Raw genomic sequence first — 19333 nt, 5'->3', positions numbered from 1 at the left:
GGGATACTTTTGAAAAACGCCAGAAGCTGTCGGAGCAAATCTGGCCAGGGAACGCCTTGGGATTTCCCCGGAGGAGCTGGCCCAAGAGGCTGGGGAGAGGGAAGTCTGGGCCTCTCGCCTTAGGCTACTGCCCCCGCGACCCGACTCCGGATAAGCGGATGAAAATGGACGGACGGATAGGGCTTGCTTTTTAGTGAGAATACATTTGAATAGTTTATTATAGAAGATACGTCTGATAATCCAGAGAGCGCTGTTGTAGTGTTTATTATAATTCATGTGAGAAAATGTACAAAATAAGTCACAATAAAAGCACCAGTTGTAACTTAAAAACCCTAAATGACTTTAAAGAACAAACTTCAAATACACTTGTAACCATCTGGCTCTGTCACACACCGTTTCAGACCAAGATAAGGATGTAAACCAAAGAATAAAGCACCAAATGTAAAGATAAAAAAAATTATCTACTAATAGATGATGAAATGTTCTGCTCCATGTTTTGTTCCAGAGTAACACGTGTTTCACTTTCTCTTCCTGTCCTGAGAGCACCGTGGGCAGTACCTTTATTTATAAAAAGACAAAAAAAAAAGATACTTTAGGTATTTAATTCACAAATGTAATAAACACACCAATGAAATACACGTAGCTGCTCTTCAACTTTGGGACTTCCTCACCATTTGCCTCGTGGTTTGGTTGTCAGGCCAACGCAGGCGAAGTGGAACCATTCAATAGAGCACTGGGGAAACACAAGCACGCATGAAAACTGCTGCTGCAGACAAACGACTCGATCATGTTTTCAATCTCAAACGCTCAAATTACTTTGAGGCAGCATCAATAAAATGCATATTAGAGGATGTAAACACACTGTAATTATTCTATATAACAACAATAAAATAAGCATTTAATAATTGTGCCATCATAAGGAGCTTCCATAAGACACGCCGTGACGTAATACTGCCGCCACGGCGTGCCTAATGAAAATGCCGTGGCAGCATGGCGATGCGAGACTTTAGCGGGACTCGTGCTGCCAAGCTTGGTAGTAATATGACTGCAATGCTGGACGTGAATGAAGATTACGGCTTGGCTCAAAAGAGGGCGGTGTCATGCAAGTGGTGCTCGCTGCAGAACCACAAAGGCGGAGCTGCACCCCGCCCATTCCAGAGTCAGTCCAATTCCTTCAAGTTGTCAGACTTGATAGCATTCTGGAACCAAAGAGGGTGTTGTAGTAATATCATCTAAAATGCAAGAATGAGGACGGAGTTGAGAGGTTAAATGAACAGGTTTTGTAGAGGTTTCATGTAATTAAAAATCTAACTTTTGGAACTTTTTACCATGTTATATTGTCATTTCCTCATAAGAAACACGTCAAAACCATTTTTGGCCTCATTCACACATTTTCCTCCCATCTCAGCTTCAATTTGGTCCTCTCCCCCAAAGCGGGTCTGGTCTTGGTTCTCAAATCTGGAAATTCTGTGAATTTTCTGACAAATTATTTCTGAAATGACTTCTGAGACACCGCCGAGAATCCATACATCCCATCTACAAAAAAAAAAAAAAAAAACACTGGATGGCACAATAACATGTGACGCCACCAGCTTGTTATCAGATGCAGTGGTGAAGTGGTTATGGAGTCAGCTTGGTGTGTAGTTTTGCGCAGGCTCGCCTCCCGGTAGCGGCGCAAACTTTTTTCTTCTTTTCTAGCTACACTTGCCAGTACTATGTTTTTAACCATTTATTGGTATTCCGTTTAAAATATAATGACTAATGAGTTTGTTTTTTTTATTTATTCGTTTATTTAGCCGGTGTGAGTCCATTTGTGAGCAGAGTTTCAACTAAAACGCTGTTTAGGAACGACCACATTCAAAGAACTTTTAGAGACATAAATATTTGGCAGAAAATAAACATTACAACTAAAATATAAACAAATTAAATGTTTCAGCTGGCTAAATAGATTGCTGCCGACCCCACCGAGAGTCGAACCAGCATCAGCAGAGGGGGAAGCAAAATTTAAGTTTGACGATCTTGCCACTGGACTACCAGAACCCATTCAATAGCCTTAAATGCTGTTGTAGCCCGGTTCTGTTGGAGCGGCTGTGGGCAGATATTTACTGGAAGAAACCTTTTCGTTTCGGGATATATTCAGGCTTTGTCATGTAGCAAGTTATATTTATCTTGCTTAATTGGAGCACAGAACATAGCATTAACATTTGTAAACTAGTAACAGCTGTAATTCTTGTGGGTCAGGTTAGTTTGCGATAAAATTAAAAAAAATAAAAATAAAAAACAGAAGAAGTCAGTGGGCTAGGCTGTTTGCGTGAGTGGGCGGGGCTGACTCTGGTGCAGCTCCACCTTTGTGGTTCTGCAGCGAGCACCCTCTCGTGCCATGACGTGTGGAACTCAGCCTAGTGTTTAAACTTGGTTTATGCTTGACGCGTCCGCGAGGTCCGCACGGCTCCACTCGGCAAAATTGCGTCATTTTAACAACCACGCCCCTCAGCACGGCCCAAACTTTCCGCACTGCACACCTAGGAAATTTTCCAACCACACAGACGGTCGGACGCGGAAAAACATGGCGGACTAGCAAGAACTAGTATGGCAGAGGTTCGTAAATACAGACATTTGTATGATTCAGCTCTCAGAGATCACCGTGATCAACATGTTGTTAATAATTCTTGGAGAGAAATGGCTCGCACTGTCGCAAAAGACGAGGACGCTGTTAAAACATGCTGGAATGCCATGTTGTACACAGTCATTTTTACTTCTATGGTGTAGTGTTGGATGCATGCTGTAGAGCTCCATGCTGCCCCCTACAGTTTGGGAGAATATTGGCTCACCGCAGACAAAAGCCGCAGGAACCATAAATGCTGCGAGTTGTGAAGCGCGTTCCATCCGCGAGCCGCATCACCAAATGGAAAGTGAATGCGTCAAGCATAAACCAAGCTTAAAGTGCTGTTTTTTAGGGTGTGTGTGTGGAAGGTGGGGTGTGGGATGGGGGGTGTAACTGTCATACTTGTTTTATATTAGCGGGGAAGGGATGGGACTATGGTATATACGGGGTCATTTTAATCTGTAAAGCACTTTGAGCTGCATTTTCATACAAATAAAGTTTGCTTGATTGACCAAATTACCGCTGAGCTCCAGCCATCAACTGCACTGAAAGTGAAAGTAAACAGGGGCATACGATTCACTTTTGTAAACAAAAACAGCTGAGAAGGCCAACTGGAGCGATGCAGAGCTCCAGGAGCTTCACTCTGGTCGAGCTGAAGCTCAGATTACCAGACAGTTCACGGGGACTCTGACAGACAGACACCTTTAGGGGCGGTTTATTGAAAATAAACGTAAGGAGCGTGGCTTCAATCGCAACAGGGAGCCGAAGTCTCCTCCCTTTCCGGTTTTTAGCCCCGTTGACTTGCATTCATTTTTTCGTTCTTCTGGGGACCCGGGGTGCGGAAGCAGGTGGGCGCGACTTAGGCAAGTTACGTTCAAGCTAAAAAGAAGTTCACGACAGCGCAGAGAACACCCCCTTTATTCCACTATCTTTTGTGAAAAACACACAATCGCACCACTGTCTGACCACTGTTGATCAACCAAAGGCTACCTCAGCTTTGTGGCAAATTGGCTGCATTGTTTATTGAAAGAAATTTCCTTTAGTATTTCATCTTCTCGCTTTTATATCAGCATGCATCAGTTGTGACATTTTTCAATCTGAATGACACTTCCGAAAAATATTTAACCCACAGATCGGATGGCAACCATCCTTTTTTGTTTTCTACAACAAAATGAGATTAAGATGCGTATCTTTGCATTGTTTTCTTCTAATTAGGTCACTGCGTGAACATTTCCCACCACCATCATTCAAGTCCGCGCCTCCATTTTCTTTAGTAACAGAAAACTCACATCAGTATTGTCGCATCCAATCATTTCGCCGTAAGACACCTGATGACACAAACAGTAGGTGGGTTCGTTGGGGTCCACAGGCATGTCCAAGACATCAGAGGGGTGCACGTTACCGAAGTTGGTGGCAGGGGTGTTAAATTCTCCTCTGATGATACACAAATAACAAGAGATCACAACAGGACTGAAACCTGAAACGTAAGCTGGCTCAAACATTCAAAAGTAAACATACTGTTGAAGGAGTTTGACTTTCTTTTGTGCACTCTTTGGACTTCCATCTTCATCTGAACTCTTCACCTTAGATCTTGCTTTAGCAGCTTTCTTTTCTTTTTGTCTGGAATCTCCTGAAGATGCAAGAAAAAAAAAAAAAAACACTCAAGTAGTCCAAAAAGTTTACTTTTAACAGCCCGGGTCATCTACCTAAAACAAGCAGATGCAGAACAATCATGGTGTTCATACACACCTTTCTTTCCCTTACTAGAGGTGGAATCATAGTCGGTGCTCTCGATCTGCTTTTCCTTCAGGTCAGCCTCGAATCGAGCCAGGTCCGTGTCGAGACGTCTGATGTGTTTGTCGACCTGCGAAACAATGAAAAGCTTCACCGTATTAATAAAGTACGGTTTACGTTAAAGCTTCCTTCCGGAGTATTTCTCTTATCCGATGGCACCATCGAGTGGCTGACAAGTGTATCACACAAAGCCGCTGTTCCTTTGGGGTTTTTTTTAAGATGGCGACTTCACGTTTCTGTTTATAAATGTGCTTCTGTAGCTGACAAACAGAGCTAAAGCACGTTGTTTTACGAGTATTATTCTCATGTCATGTTGTATTTTCATATTTATATTTTAGAGACTATCTTGTCCGTGAAAAATTCATCAACTCTGCATCAGCCGAGGTATTCCTTAAATGTGAAGCGTCTAAGCGGTAGTCTAACGCTATTGGTTAGTTCTGGTCGGCGCTCAGTTTCCCATTGCACGGAGCTCTGCGGGGCAGGGGGCGTGCTTAGCAAAAATAAATAAAAAAAGACGCATTGCTTATTTTATATCACAGTACATGATACGATAATCACTTTTACGGATTTCTGACAAATCATACATAATTTCTGAAAGAGGAAAACTCCGGAAAGCAGCTTTAATCCAGCAACTATCAATGGTCCAAATTCTTCCTCATCACTTTGTGAACAGAGTTTTAGAACAAAATCTAGAAACAAAATCTAGAGACTTCTCAGGTACCAACCATTTCATAGGTCTGCATAGCCAGCTGCACCTTATCATCACCAAACTCTTTGCATTTGCTGTAGGACTGCTGAATCTGCCTCAGGATGGACAACTTCTGCTCAGAGGAAAGAGTCCGGGCATTGGATGTGTATTCTTTAGCCAGAGAGTCGATCTGTCCTTTTAGATCTAAGAAAAAAAAACAAAAAAAACATGAATCTGATTAACAAATCAACAAAAACCTTGATTGTTCTCTTAAACTTTTATCTTTTTTTTTTAATTAAATTAATTATTAAAAAACAGGATACTTGAACTCTTTGTGCAGGCCTAGGCATGGCGTTTTGTCCTTTTGGGACTCTTAGTTATAAACTGTGCTTGCTGATCAATCTTTAAAACATTTCAAATTGGGTTTGTTTATTTATTCCTCAAAATGCTTAGGAAGTACAAACATAGTTACTTTAATTTAGCTTTTTAGTAGATAACTCAGGCAACAAAAAGTTGATTCAGGATATTAAAACTTAAAAACAAAAGAAAAACTCTGCTTAAAATCTAGAAAATTATTTAAAACACACTGGCTTCTGGTTAAACGAAGGTTGACCTTGTTTTTACACTAAAATCCATGTTTGAGAGTTCACGTCTTACCCTCTGTGCGTTGATCAAGATCTCTCATCAGATTGAAGTTCCTCTGCAACTCAAAGGGAAGGTTTTCTATGCCTGTGGTGGTAAAGGACAGACAAGGCCATCAGTGAAGTCGACGTGAAACAATGCAAAAACAACGCAAACGTGACAGCTAACTCAAGTTATATGCAGCCTCATTCATGAACGTATTGTCCCTTCAACAACCTCACACATGCGACATGCGTTTGGTGTGAAGTTCTTTCTAAGTTGTTTGAAACGAATATTACAAAACTCAGCAGTTTTAGCTTGAGTACGATGGGCTGTTCCAGCAAATAGACCGAGCCCGAAGTCGCTCAGACCGCTGAGAGCGCGGTTAAACTGCTTTCTTCCACACGGAAGATAAACAGATGTAATGCTGGACTGGACAAAGCAAAATAATCAAAAATCCAGCAACACCGAACGCGTTTCCGCGTCTTTAAAGCACGAAATGTAACTTACTGTCCAAATAATGCTCCAAATACATCCCCGCCGCCATCTTGGAAGACGTAAACAACGCAGCTTCCGTTAGTAAATGGACCAATCTGATTGGTTGTTGGAAATGTTTTTGTCCATCGAAAACTCGGGTCCGTAATTTCTTTTTATGGTTTTCAACTTATCATAAATGCAGAAAGTACGTAAATCAATTCATTAAATATTTTTCACATGTAAGTTTTCTGTAATTTCAAACGCTCATGTTAACATATTTTATACTTTCCAACATATTCAGCTATTTATTATAAAATACTTCCCATAAACACTTCAGCTGTTCCAAATTTTCAGCAAAAATGGTGCGGATCCCGTTCTTATCACTTCTCGCGATATTTTGCAAGATAGTAACGTTGCTTCAAGCGCAAAATCTTGTTTAGTACAAAATTTATCTCGTTTTTCTGCTTCTTAAAACCTATTTCGGGCATTTAGTGTTTTTTCTGCCTGAACTTTAAATCGTAAAAACATTTAAGCTCAGCTTTAGCAGTTTTCAGCTATTTCTTTCAGCTTTTCTGTGGAGTTAACGTTTAAAACAAAAAATCCTGTCTTATTTCCTGTGTATTTATCTGAATGACGTGTACGTAAATAAACTGCACTGCTGTAAACAGAAAAAAATCTCTTAAAAGATTTATTGTTTCATTACTTTTGTTTTCAGCTGCAACACACCCACAGATGGTTTATCAAAGAAAACCCAGCAAGTCTTAATAATTAGAAGATAGCCAAACCCATTAAACATGACTCTGAAAGGACAGACACAATACAGGTGTGTAGCTGGGTGTGTAAAAAAACTCTACAAAGTGTTTTGTCATTTAAAATGTTTGAACATCACTTTTTATTTTGCTTTTGCCACTTGGGCTTCATCTTCTTGAATTTATTCTTTCCCGTTCTGTTCTTGTTCTTCATGGACGGTTTTGTCTTTTTGCCTTGCTTCTTCTCAAACTTGCTTCCTCCTTTGTTAGCTGTGGACACCTTGGGCCCACTGAAGGACTTTTTAACCTCTGTCCCTTTCTCAGTCTTTACTTCCATCCTGGCGATCTTTGCCTTCTTTGGTCCAGCCTTTAGGTCCTTTTTTTCTGCTGACTTGAGGTTTCCTGATTTCTTGGCTGGCGCCCCGTTTGTTTTGGCGTTCTGCTTCGAGCCGTCAGCCTTCGTCTGGGAGGCTTTGTCAGAATCGGCGGCTTCTGTAGCCTCAGCCACATCAGTCTTCTCGTCTCCTGTAGACATAAACAAGTAGACGGTCAGCGCAACATACACACACTTTATCATGCAGCTGTGATAAAGTGTGTTACCTTTCCCAGCAGCAGCAGAAGGAATTACATTGGAGAACTTTTTAAACTTGGCCACAAAGAACCCATCCATGTTGTGGGAGTGCGGGTAAAACCGTCGCGTGAGCCGCAGAGAAGGATGGAATCTGAACTGTTTGAAACTTTAAAAGACAAAACAATAGTTCAGTGATTATGATGAGTTTCAGGAGCTTAATAAGAACACAGCGGTGACTTTGTTTACCTGGTGAAACCCTCCTTCCCGAAGTCCAGCCCCGTTGGAACTAATTTGACATTTCTTTTTTTCAAAGCGTAGTCCACCACCCACTCGTTCTCCTCCACCTGGACAAGAATTACATTTATTATCCAAACTAGGGTTGTCACGGTGTGAAAATTTAACGTCACGGTTATTGTGACCAAAATGATCACGGTTTTCGGTATTATCGCGGTATTTTTTTAAACGTGTTACATTTTCAGATAACTAAATAAACCCTGTATATCAGGAAAATATTGTCCTCAGTTTGTGTCTAAATTTAGCCTAAAATTTGTTATTTTGTAATTATGTTGTTTATTTGTTTACATTTTCCCCCTTTAGTCTTTAAAATACAATATTTGCCCATAACTTCTTATTTTTTGTCTGTTTGATGTCATCATTTTAAAAATATTAGACCAGATGATACTCAGTACTCAAGTAGCCTTCTAATCAGATACTTTTTTACCCTTACTTGAGTAATAAACCCTATATCAGAAAATATTGTCCTCGGTTTGTGTCCTTCCAGTGAGCTTTGCAGATGTGGGAAGCTGTCATCAGGCAGTAATCGTTGTTAAATTCATAATTATTCTCGGAGAGAGACCAACTCTTATCTGCCCCTGGGAGCCCCGTAATGCATAGCGTCATTTCAACATGGGGGTGTCCGCGACACGGTTTATATGCAGGTGGCGGCGCTGCGGCTGCTTTATATAGCGACTCGTTGCATTCTCCCTCAACCCAAATCCTCGGATCACGCATTTTAGCTAAAACGCTAACGTTAGCTTGCCTTGCGTTGACTGTAGAGTTGTGGGTGATGGTCACGCAGATGTGTCATGAGATTTGAAGCGTTGCTGCCTTTCACAGACACTTTTTCTGCACGTGCTGCAAACAGGATAGCCGTCTTCTATCAACTGTCCCTCGGCATTCTTCAAATATCCAAAAGATGCCCGTACTTCCCACTTTGTCTTCTTTGAGGGATAATAAATGTGCTGAGTGCTGCCGTCTCCTCCTTTGGCCATTATTTCAGCTTTAGCTTCAAGAAAGTTTTGGTTGTAAACAACAAAGTGCGCATGTGCCGCCGGCAACTTCAGCAGATGATACGGTGGCTGGTAAGGGTCACCGCGCCTACACCACAGCCACGGTAAACCCACAGAGATAATTTATATTTTTTAAAAACAAGATGGTTATCATTATTGTCAACTTTTTTACCAGGGTTTACTGCTACACCGGTTACCGTGACAACCCTAATCCAAACTAAATCAGTTCAAAGAAGCTCATTCAAAATGAGGTCATTTCAAATCTGAACACAAATAATGATCACTAATGCGTTTTTCCTAATGGAGCATGAATTACGAATGCCGGTACAGACTTGGCAACCCTCCTGGCTCACATATCAGCACCTGGGTCAGCTTGGTCTAGCCCTGGTAGCGTAATTGTGTTGACAATTGCGTCCGTACAGAGACTACCGCTTTCTGTGGTCCTGCAGTGCATCTCGTACTCTGTCGGCCATACACACCCACCTACGGACTAACTAGCCAGCTGAAGATCATGCCTACCTACTAGTGGGAGCTTCTGATTGGCGAGCAGAATCAGCCAGTGGCAGTTTTCCCGCGATCCATTATTAATTGGATGAAGTTAGGTAAACATCTTCCCTGACAGCAGCTCGGACCGACGGTCTGTTGTGAGCGCTCTTGGATGGAGAGGAGCTCACGGCAGCACCGCTGCTCTCTGAGAAGAGTGGAAACTGTGTGCTTCATGTCAGTCTCCAAAAGCAACTCCGCTCATGCCCGTGTGTGTTTAAAAAAAAAAAAGAGATGTAAGCCTAAGAAAACCACCAGGCCAGTCAAGTAAACCATTAATGAACCTGGGAGGGAGACGCCCATCGTGTCCCAAATGAAGGAAAACACAAAGATCCCTTTTCCGTTGCTTGTTTCCTGGTGTGAACATTAAAGGGTTAAAACGTTTTTCTTGTCTGTAGATCATAAATTGCAACTATTTATTTTGAATGCTTGTGTGTTTAAACTATTTAGAAACTATTTTGTACTTTCCTACAGAATGTTTTCTTATTTTAATGTTTAACTCCGGGAAAATAAAAGGATTCTCCTCAGAAAACCGTTCATACGTTTTCTCGACCGCTCAGACGACTAAACGTTGTTCCACCATCAGCCATGGGTAGTAATTCGTTACTAATGACAGCATTACTTTTACCAGTAACTTTATCTATTCAGTTACTTTTTAAATAAGGTATCTCAGTTAGTCAGTAAAATGAAAAGGACTAAATGGGAGCCTTTTTAAGAACGTAGCTCTTTAAAGTAAATTTTTACTTTGAGCAGAAATGCCTTACTTTTTGGAGTGAGTAACAAAGTAACTGATTAATAAGGTAACTAAGGTTCGATCCCGGCTCCGGACAGAGAATTCTGCTGTTGTGTCCTTGGGCAAGACACTTAACCCACCTTGCCTGCTGGTGGTGGTCGGAGGGACCGGTGGCGCCAGTGCTCGGCAGCCTCGTCTCTGTCAGTGCCCTTGGGCGCACTGACAGAGACGATACACTACACCATCAATGTGTGAATGTGTGTGTGAATGGATGAATGATACACTGTAGTGTAAAGTGCTTTGGAGTCCTTACTCTGAGAGGCGCTATACAAGTGCGGGCCATTTATCATTTACTTTCTTCAGTGACTTGCACAACGTACCGTTATCGAGCATGTGCAGTAGACCAGATACCCTCCGGTAGGAGACGCTGCATTCACCGAGTCGATAGCAGACAGAATCAGTTCCTTCTGTAAATGGGCAGAGCGCTGAATGTCCACCTCGTCCTGCAAGGAAATAAAAGTTTAAATCCACAATGAAAAAGTAACTCCTCGGGTATTAACGGAGCCTTTAAATGACCTTTCACCTTGCTGGTTTTCACTGCTGGGTCTTTAGCGATGACTCCGGTCCCCGAGCACGGCGCATCGAGCAGCACTCGATCAAACCCACCCATCACCTGCGATCAACGACCCTACAGGTCAGTAAAACAAACAACGCGGAAGTAAATCCAAAGCAAACAAACGTTAAAGCAGCGGACCTTTGGGAACTGGCGGCCATCGTAGTTGCAGACCACTGTGTTTGTGACTCCGAGACGATGAATGTTTCCCACCACGCTCTTCAGTCTTTCTTTATTTGCATCGTTAGCAACAATCACTCCGGTGTTTCTCATCAGCTGAGCTGAAAGTGGGAACAGACGCATCAATTTATACATTTTATTCAGGTGTGCTCCTGCTTGTAGTTTTAAAATCTCAAATCACCACAAAGCATCTTACCGATGTAGGTGGTTTTCCCTCCAGGAGCTGAGCTCATGTCCAACACCAGCTCTCCCTCCTGCGGCGAGAGCGCCATCACCGGCAGAAAGCTGGAGGCTCCCTGCAGCATGTAATGACCAGCCAGGTACTCCGGGGTCGCGCCTGTTTGGAAAGACGAGATCAACAACAGTTAAAGCCTCCGAGTCGATCCCAGAGAAGAAGAAGAAAATATCACTTCTATAGAGATTCTTCAGAAAAGATCGCCAAGGCTCCAGTTACAGCTGAAGTGACACGAGTGACCTGAAACTCACCGATTGGTACAGACGAGTCAAAGATGACCAAACCCACTTTAGTCCATTTACCCAGTGGATCAAGGTTTACTCCTCTGTTGATTAAAGCCTGAGGCACAAAGGTCACATGACTTTAGTCAATATGTTACGATTTCATCTTTGAAACAATAAAATAAAAATATTCCAGCATCAACACCAAGGGCAAAGTGTAGACGTAAGCAGAAGCACAGATTCATTCAACCAAGTGTGGAAATGGAAAAATGCACATCTCTACACTTTTCTCTTTGGCTACACCTAGTGGGCATGCTGGGAAACGGTTCATGATGTGAAAATTACTGCTCAAACCAGAGACGCATTACAGGACTTAATAAACGGTGCCGTGTGACGAGGATGTGTGTTTAGAGAGAGGGAGGATGTTCTGGTCTGACATGAAGCTCTCTGAGCTGCAGCCGGTCTGATGGTAAAGCCTGATTCATGTTTCTGCGTCTGCGTCAGCGCGGAGACACGCAACGCCGTTATCCGTCCTCGCGGGTCTGCCGGAGAGCTCCGCAAGGACGGACGGAGTCGAGCTCTCTTTTTTAAACATCCGTCCGTCGAGACGGAGAACGCAAGCTTGTGATTGGTCAGGGCACCGCTGTCGTCTACACCGCCGCCATTGCGCCCTCAAAAACATAAAGAGAGCCGAGGATAACTAGCGGCAGACACAGAGCAGCTTGAAGAACACCTCGCGAAAAAACTCTAAAAACATGAATGATTAATTCCCCCGTGACTGGAGGAGTGAAAAGATACGCAGCAAGCGTTTTACTTGTGGACGGAAATGACAGGAAACGTGGGTTTGGAGGTGGCGAGCGCATGAAGAGGTGGAGGAGAATGAGAGACAAATATGTCTGTGTTAAAAATCTCTTATATACAAAAAAAACACAACATAAACACACTATCTTGGACCGATACATGACAGGATACAACAGAACAGCACTACGCCCTCTGCTGTCCTGGCGGGGAATTGCTTTGCAACGCTCCCCAGGAGACGGAGAAGTATGAGAGCAAAACATCTCCGTCCGTGCCTCTCCCTGTTGGAGCTGACGGAGAAGCAGGAATCAGGCTTAACGCGGCGAGGTCACTCACTGTACGACAAAATAGCACAAGAAATCATCTTTATTTCAACGAGATCGCACAATTTACAACCAGAGTTGGTTTTGCTGATGTAATCAGAGCCTCTGGCAGCACACACATGGGTTGGGCGATATGCATAATTTTTCCCACCGCCAATCGTCAGTCCAAAAAAAGACGATGGACGATTTATTCGTGCATGTGACGTCATGACTGATTTGCGAACACAGAAGAAGGCCAAAACACAGATTTTTTTAGACAAGCGCAGCACAAACGTTTGCTGGAAGAGAAATTGATATTTTTCTTTTTGCTTCATTTTGCATTCGTAGTTTGGTAGAGTGACGTATAAACGGCCCGTAATAAACACGGTTTATATGTTAAAATGAAGCCTCGTCTTTGTTCCCCTGTGGCGCCCACTGTTGTGGTACTTTATTTTTTATTTAGGCTAAATGTTTCTTTCTGAACGAAGGCTACTGGGGTTCTTTCTTTTATAAGTGGGGGATGGAACGAATCGCTGTTGCGTTTGGACGCACTCTGAGGAGGCGGCACTTGCTCGCTGCCAGAGGTCACATGATCCATTCATCCCCGTCACATTCGTTTTTAAAATAACGAATAATCATTCGTTAAATTTCCATTCATTTTAACTAATATTTAGTCCAACCAAGCTGATCAGAATGCCCCAGTAACATGAACAATGCAATTAATCGATTTAACTTAAATTAGGAACATTTCACCTGCTGCGGCTCAAACGCACATTCCTCCCGCGCCGCGTAAACCTGAACTGGTCACCTGCAGCTCGCGTGTAACCAAATGTCTCTAGGGAGCTTGCTGAAGAGGTAATGAGCTTCTAGACTTTTGCCTCAGACAGACTCGTGGCTGTTTAAATTATGTTCTGGATGGATCCGTGCTCTGCTGGCACACTCGAAGCAGGTGCTGGATGGCGACGAGCGCTACTTCAGCCAAGGTGTTAAATCAGGAAAAATTTCTCCACATGAAATAACCAGAAGTCTTCCAGACTCTGAACGATAGAAGGGTTTCCACTTTCCACTCAACGCCGTGCTGTAGTGCACGATGCCGAGTGCGTCACAGACGCTCTCTGAGCCTCTCCTCAGCGCGCCGCTTGCGCGTGCACGGTCACCAGCCAGAGGCGGAGGAGGTGGGAAAAGGCTCAGATGCGCTGATGGAGATCTTTTCTTGATCGTTAACTCCGCGATGTTCTGTGTGTGCAGCGTGTAAAATATTCGTCAATAACAAACAAAGAAATAAATAAACAAATCGCCTCCTGTAAAAAACAACCGTAACGGCTCAGCCCATCACCGATGGTCGATTCATTCGCCCCATCGCCCAACCCTAGCACACACACACGGCTTTAAAAACTCCATGGCAGGATGAAGATGCTCCTTTTACCAGAACGTTTTATCCAGATGATGATTATTTTGTGATGTGCAAACTAGCATTACAGAGGCCCAAAACACAGGACTCCTTCAGTCTTATGAGCAGCATGTTGGAACACATAAGCTGGCATGATGTGGGATTTCTGACCACCAACAGGTGGTCATATTTAAAACGAGACACGTCGAGGGACGGCGTCTGTATCTAGTCAGCTAATCTAAAATGGCTTAAATCCACCAAAAACCGGGTAATGATAAGTGAAAATGATATTTTACATCGTCTTCAGTCAGAGCCGTTACCTGGGCGAGGTCTCGCCGCCGTGCTTTCAGCGTGTTGGTCCGAATCGTGACCGGTCTGTGAATTTCATTCGCTTCGAGGAAATCGACCAACTGTTAACAAAAACGAGACTTTCCTCAAGCAGGCAAAATATCTCTTATAAATAAATAATAAACTTTACAGTAAGTCCAACAATAAAACCCAGATTTCGTTCATGTAAAACACACCTCTGACAGAGGGAAGAGGTCCATTAACTTCTCCACCAGGAACTCGTTGTAGCTGTAATAAGTACAGAGATCCTTCCTTAGGAGCGCTAGGTACTCCACTCGGTCTTTCCCTTCTTCCCTTTTAGAGGAGAAATTACAAAGAACATCAATGTTGTCCTTTATTCTCTGGTAGACGGTCTTCAGGTCTAGAGACAGAACACCTAGAGGGACAAAAAAAAAAAAGAAAGAGAAATTAAACAAGTTTAATAAATTGTCTGATTTTAAAGCAAAAAAAAAAAAAAAAAAAGAAAACATTGAAATCACCGACCCTCTTTTTCACTCTCCTCTGCAGTCGGCAATCTGAATTTATCCATATCTTCTGCGTTGGTTTGTATCGTGCCATCCTCGTCCACATCAGCATTTGACTTCTGCTCCTCTTCATCGTCATCTTCTTCTTCATCACTCTCTAGATCCATGGAATCTTTCAGCTTTTTCTCTTTTTTGGCAGCTTTTTCAATTGGAAGAAGCTGAAAATGAAATGAAACCAAATAATGAATATGTCAGCTTTTAAAATACAAAAATTATATTTTCTGTCATCTTGACAACAGATCTGCTGCCATGCTAATACTGATTAGCGATAGCCCGATAGATCGGCTAACCGATATTGATTGTGGAACCACTTCACATACATCATCTCCATCACTGTCTTCTCCTGCTTCGTCTTCACTGCCAAGAGTGCCGTAATCGTCAACCATTTCATCATCATCATCATCATCCTCTTCTTCTTCTTCCAATCCCAACTTTTTTGTATTTTTTTCTTTATCTTTTCCACTTTTCTTCTGCACAAGCTGCTGCTCTTCCTCCACCTCCTCATCATCTTCATCTTCCCAGAGTTCCTCACTTTCATCTCCACTTTCTGGTTCAGGGAGTTTGCGCTTCCCCTTGGTCGGTTTCAACCATTTACTGTTTTCATCACTGAATCCTTTACATAGAAGAAGCAACAACAAAAATAAACACATTTGTTACACAGCAGTTTTACATGGAGGACATGCACAGACTGTAAACTTTCTCATAGAAAATTGAAAACAATAGATTTTGCTGCAGATTGTTGTTAAATCTTAAACAAACAACATGTTGTGCACATTGACATTGGTATGTTTACCTTTCTTTGGTTGTTTCTGAGCAGCATCTTGGGTCTTTTTTGCATTTTGATCCCTCTTTGCAGCTCTGAAATGTTGAGAATGGAATAAACAACTTACGAACCCCTTGCAGAGGTATTTACTGCTATTTTACATGTTTTATTGATACCTTTTCTTGGCTCTCCTTGACAGAGGTTTAGGTCCCGTTTCCTCTAGAATGACACCAGAATAAGATCACGTTGTCAGCATGATTACAAATATTTTTCAAACAACCAAAATCACAGTACTTAAAAAAAAAGGCTGACCAAATAAAAAGCCTCACCATCTGTTATAAACTTTGCCAGCTCAACCTCGGCTCCATGCTGCTTCTTGGCTTTCTTACCCGGGCCTCTTTTCACCTTGTTGGTGGGATCCAACTTCCGACCCATGGCTCTTATTTACAGAACCAGCTTAAGATTCAGAAGATGGGGGAAAATATTAAAAATGCTATCATAAGATGATACAGCAGCTGCTCTGACTTTAAATATGTAACAAATTCCGTTGCATTCTCACAATAAAATGGGAGTTGATGAGACCACGTGTAGCAAACATAATTGCTACAAGCATCACATTTTTTACTTTGTACCTATTTAATGTTCAAGCTTTACGTATAATTTAAACACGCAGTTTCTAAGCGTGCCTATCCGCGACAGACAAGGTGTTACTATCAGAGCAGCATGTTAAACATGTAATTATTCTATCTACGGTTATATCCAGCTCTTTGAACAAGTTCAGGAACAATTATTCACATACTTACAGACAAACCTTTATTTAATAGCAAGTCCTCTGTCTGTAAAGTTCCAAAAGACGACAAATTTTCACACGTGAACTTCTGTTCAGCACGTTGTAGGGGCACATCCGGCGCACATAGATGACGCATGTCACCGCACGCGCAAATAAATTTTTATATTGCACAAACAAATACGTAAACCTTCTTATGTATGTTAAATGCTTTAAACTATTCATCTTAGTTAAAATGTAGTTATGTTTTAAAAGTTGTTGGTTTTAAGCAGTTTTGCTCTGACGTAATCATCCTGCGACAACTCTAACAAGAAGCGTTTGCAATGGCGACTCCAGGCAAAAAGCGTGGTTTTGAACATTTGGACGAATATGAACCTAAAGCAGTCAAGCTAGGAAAGAACAGTTTTCATGACCGAATGACAGAGAAAAGGCTAGTTGTTATTCTGGAGGGAGCGTCGTTAGAAACAGTAAAGGTAAACATTTATTCTATTTTAATGCCCACGCGACAACAGGATTCAAAGCTAATGAGTGGTTTTGTTTTCTTTCTTCCAGGTAGGAAAGACGTTTGAGTTGTTGAACTGCGACCAGCACAAAAATATGATCCTCAAAAGTGGAAGAGACCCGGGACACATTAGACCAGACATTACACATCAGGTAAACACTCCAGTAGTACATAAATAACAACATTATGCCTTTATTAAAAGTTAAATATACTTCTTTAACTTTAGTAAACAATTGAGTGTTGCTGAAATATTTTTATTGTCAAAGTGATGCAGAGTTGGGGTTTAAGTGTGTGTGTGTGTGTGTGTGTGTGTGTGTGTGTGTGTGTGTGTGTGTGTGTGTGTGTGTGTGTGTGTGTGTACCAGCTGCTTACAGCCAAAGCAGTGAGGGTGTAAAGTTGTTTATTTTTAAAGTTCCTGTCACGTGTCTGTGATGAAGAGCTGTGAAAACCTTGTGCATTCCAGTGTCTTCTCATGCTGATGGACAGTCCGCTGAACAGGGCAGGCCTTTTACAGGTTTACATCCACACAGAGAAAAACGCACTAATAGAGATCAACCCACAGACTCGAATCCCCAGAACGTTCACTCGTTTTTGTGGGCTCATGGGTAAGCTTCCATTCCCATAGATTTTTTCGTTTTTGTTCATAACTACATTTTCTTTTAACCTCTTGTTTTGCTCTCTCTATACTTTAGTTCAGCTGCTGCACAAGCTGAGTGTTAGAGCTGCTGATGGTTCTGAAAAGCTTTTGAAGCTGATTAAAAATCCTGTTTCCGACCACCTGCCCCCTGGCTGCCCCCGCATTGCCACCTCCTTCTCTGCTGGGGAACCCGTCTGTCCTCGGACCTTGGTACCAGAGGGCCCTGCAGCATTTGTGATCGGAGCATTTGCACATGGATCGGTGAGAAAGAGATTCACATGCTGTCTGTTTTGAGTCATTCCATGTGTCAAATATTATTTTGACCATTTTTTTCAATTTTTCTAGGTGAATGTGGACTATACAGAGAATATTGTTTCCATAAGTAATTACCCCCTTTCTGCAGCACTGACCTGTGCCAAAATATGCTCTGCTTTTGAAGAAGTTTGGGGTGTCATGTAACAAACAAATCATAATAAACAACTGATGTCTACAGGACAGAGAACTGTCTCACACATGGACGTTTTTTCTTAGTTTACTAGAAAAACAGACCAAAATGTTCTGGGATCCTACGTGAACAGCACACTTTTGTCTTTTTATACTCAGCTAATGATGACTCCATTTAGACTACATGGTGGATTTAATGATTTTTCTCTGTATCTTTAAATAAATGCAACAGTTAGAGTTTTGCAAAAATTTAAGTCATGATTGTTTCAATTTTATTCTATTTTTCCTTAGAAAATTGCAAATTTATATACAAAATAATAAGGAAATAAACATTTAGCTTCAGCTTATGCATTAAAAGAGGGAAAGATAAAAAAGTCAGGTTGATAAGTTTATTATTGATCTAAAAAAATCTGACATTCTTCCAGTGACTATTCGATTTTAGCCGGTTTTGTTACTGAAAATGGACATATGACGTCTTTCTTAGTGGTCCCCAACCTTTTTCCCATGAGGACCCCCTTGCTTGTGTCCAAGCCCCCCCCCCCCCCCCCAACCCCAACTCTTACCCCCATACACACATTAAAAGTAAATGGTAAATGGCCTGTATTTGATATAGCGCCTTCTAGAGTCCTGGAACCCCCCAAGGCACTTTACAACACAATCAGTCATTCACACACACATTCACACACTGGTGGTGATGAGCTACGATGTAGCCACAGCTGCCCTGGGGCGCACTGACGAAGGCGAGGCAGCTGAGCACTGGCGCCACCGGTCCCTCCGACCACCACCAGCAGGCAAGGTGGGTTAAATGTCTTGCCCAAGGACACAACGACAGCGACAGACTGAGCGGGGCTCGAACCTGCAACCTTCCGGATTACGGGGCGAGCATTTAACTTCTGTGCCAATGTCACCCAAAAGTGTAATTACAAACTTTATACAGAGTTTAGAGTCTTATACAGCAATTTGATTGTATTATTGGGTGTGTTATTGGTATTTTAGAAATATAATTTTTACACATCTTTGTAACCTCAGCAACAACAAAATTGTGGGGACCCCTTTGGGGAGGTCATGACCCCAGGTTGGGAACTGCTGGTCCATAACATATTTATGAAGTTCTTTGCACAAAATCCTCCTCATGTAAAGCAATTTCAGTTTTGTCTGACATTTTCAGTACCATCCAGAATGAGCCATTTCAGGGCTCTGTTGCTTTACAGTAACAAGCTGGAGCTGGCCAAGCCCACCCATCCACCAGCTAGGCCTAAGAAGCTCTTGATATCTGGGAATGGCTCAGAATAGAGCCGCTTGTGACATCACAAACAGGAACTTCATGAAACAGCCTCTTTTAGGCCTAGATTTCTTAAAAACAACACTGACAGAACATGTATGGATGTTTTTTTTTTCACGTTTGAAGTGTTTATAGAGGCAGTAGAGATCCAAATGGAAGCACAAAAGAAAATAATACAGAAGGTGAATTTAGCATACCGGTATGTCCCCTAGAAAAGCCTTTTGCAGATTTTTGCCC

At 42.2% G+C, this 19333-nt stretch overlaps 3 protein-coding genes across 5 annotated transcripts; 1 reads left to right on the top strand and 2 right to left on the bottom strand.

The window, feature by feature from the left end:
- Nucleotides 1-248: 248 nt before the first annotated feature.
- Nucleotides 249-6336, bottom strand: ing4 (inhibitor of growth family, member 4). Of its 2 annotated transcripts, none has more exons than XM_015950195.3 (8): nucleotides 6219-6336; nucleotides 5745-5816; nucleotides 5125-5291; nucleotides 4355-4469; nucleotides 4124-4232; nucleotides 3895-4039; nucleotides 672-733; nucleotides 249-558 (listed from the first exon to the last, which is right to left on the bottom strand). In XM_015950195.3, the coding sequence occupies exons 1-8, from the start codon at nucleotides 6253-6255 to the stop codon at nucleotides 519-521; spliced, it is 747 nt and encodes a 248-aa protein (XP_015805681.1). In that variant the 5' UTR covers nucleotides 6256-6336; the 3' UTR covers nucleotides 249-518. The 2 variants fall into 2 exon arrangements, with proteins under 2 accessions (XP_015805681.1, XP_015805680.1); XM_015950194.3 differs by having other exon boundaries at nucleotides 4124-4235; nucleotides 6219-6335.
- A 510-nt stretch (nucleotides 6337-6846) lies between these two features.
- Nucleotides 6847-16539, bottom strand: nop2 (NOP2 nucleolar protein homolog (yeast)). Of its 2 annotated transcripts, none has more exons than XM_015950192.3 (16): nucleotides 16248-16539; nucleotides 15774-15900; nucleotides 15621-15663; nucleotides 15475-15539; nucleotides 15002-15294; nucleotides 14641-14839; nucleotides 14334-14533; nucleotides 14130-14219; nucleotides 11350-11437; nucleotides 11060-11200; nucleotides 10825-10964; nucleotides 10654-10743; nucleotides 10451-10573; nucleotides 7752-7849; nucleotides 7535-7671; nucleotides 6847-7459 (listed from the first exon to the last, which is right to left on the bottom strand). In XM_015950192.3, exons 2-16 carry the CDS (start codon nucleotides 15877-15879, stop codon nucleotides 7071-7073), a joined length of 2202 nt encoding a protein of 733 aa, XP_015805678.3. In that variant the 5' UTR covers nucleotides 15880-15900; nucleotides 16248-16539; the 3' UTR covers nucleotides 6847-7070. The 2 variants fall into 2 exon arrangements, with proteins under 2 accessions (XP_015805678.3, XP_015805679.3); XM_015950193.3 differs by having other exon boundaries at nucleotides 16256-16539.
- On the top strand, nucleotides 16537-17877 carry emg1 (EMG1 N1-specific pseudouridine methyltransferase). Its single transcript, XM_015950196.3, has 5 exons — nucleotides 16537-16704; nucleotides 16784-16885; nucleotides 17197-17338; nucleotides 17426-17631; nucleotides 17716-17877. Exons 1-5 carry the CDS (start codon nucleotides 16555-16557, stop codon nucleotides 17827-17829), a joined length of 714 nt encoding a protein of 237 aa, XP_015805682.1. The 5' UTR covers nucleotides 16537-16554; the 3' UTR covers nucleotides 17830-17877.
- The last annotated feature ends 1456 nt before the right edge of the window (nucleotides 17878-19333 follow it).

The sequence above is a fragment of the Nothobranchius furzeri genome, chromosome 5, assembly GCF_043380555.1.
Source record: "Nothobranchius furzeri strain GRZ-AD chromosome 5, NfurGRZ-RIMD1, whole genome shotgun sequence".
Taxonomy (NCBI): domain Eukaryota; kingdom Metazoa; phylum Chordata; class Actinopteri; order Cyprinodontiformes; family Nothobranchiidae; genus Nothobranchius; species Nothobranchius furzeri.
The sequence above is the reverse complement of the archived record's forward strand: the minus strand, read 5'-3'. Positions and strand labels throughout refer to the sequence as shown.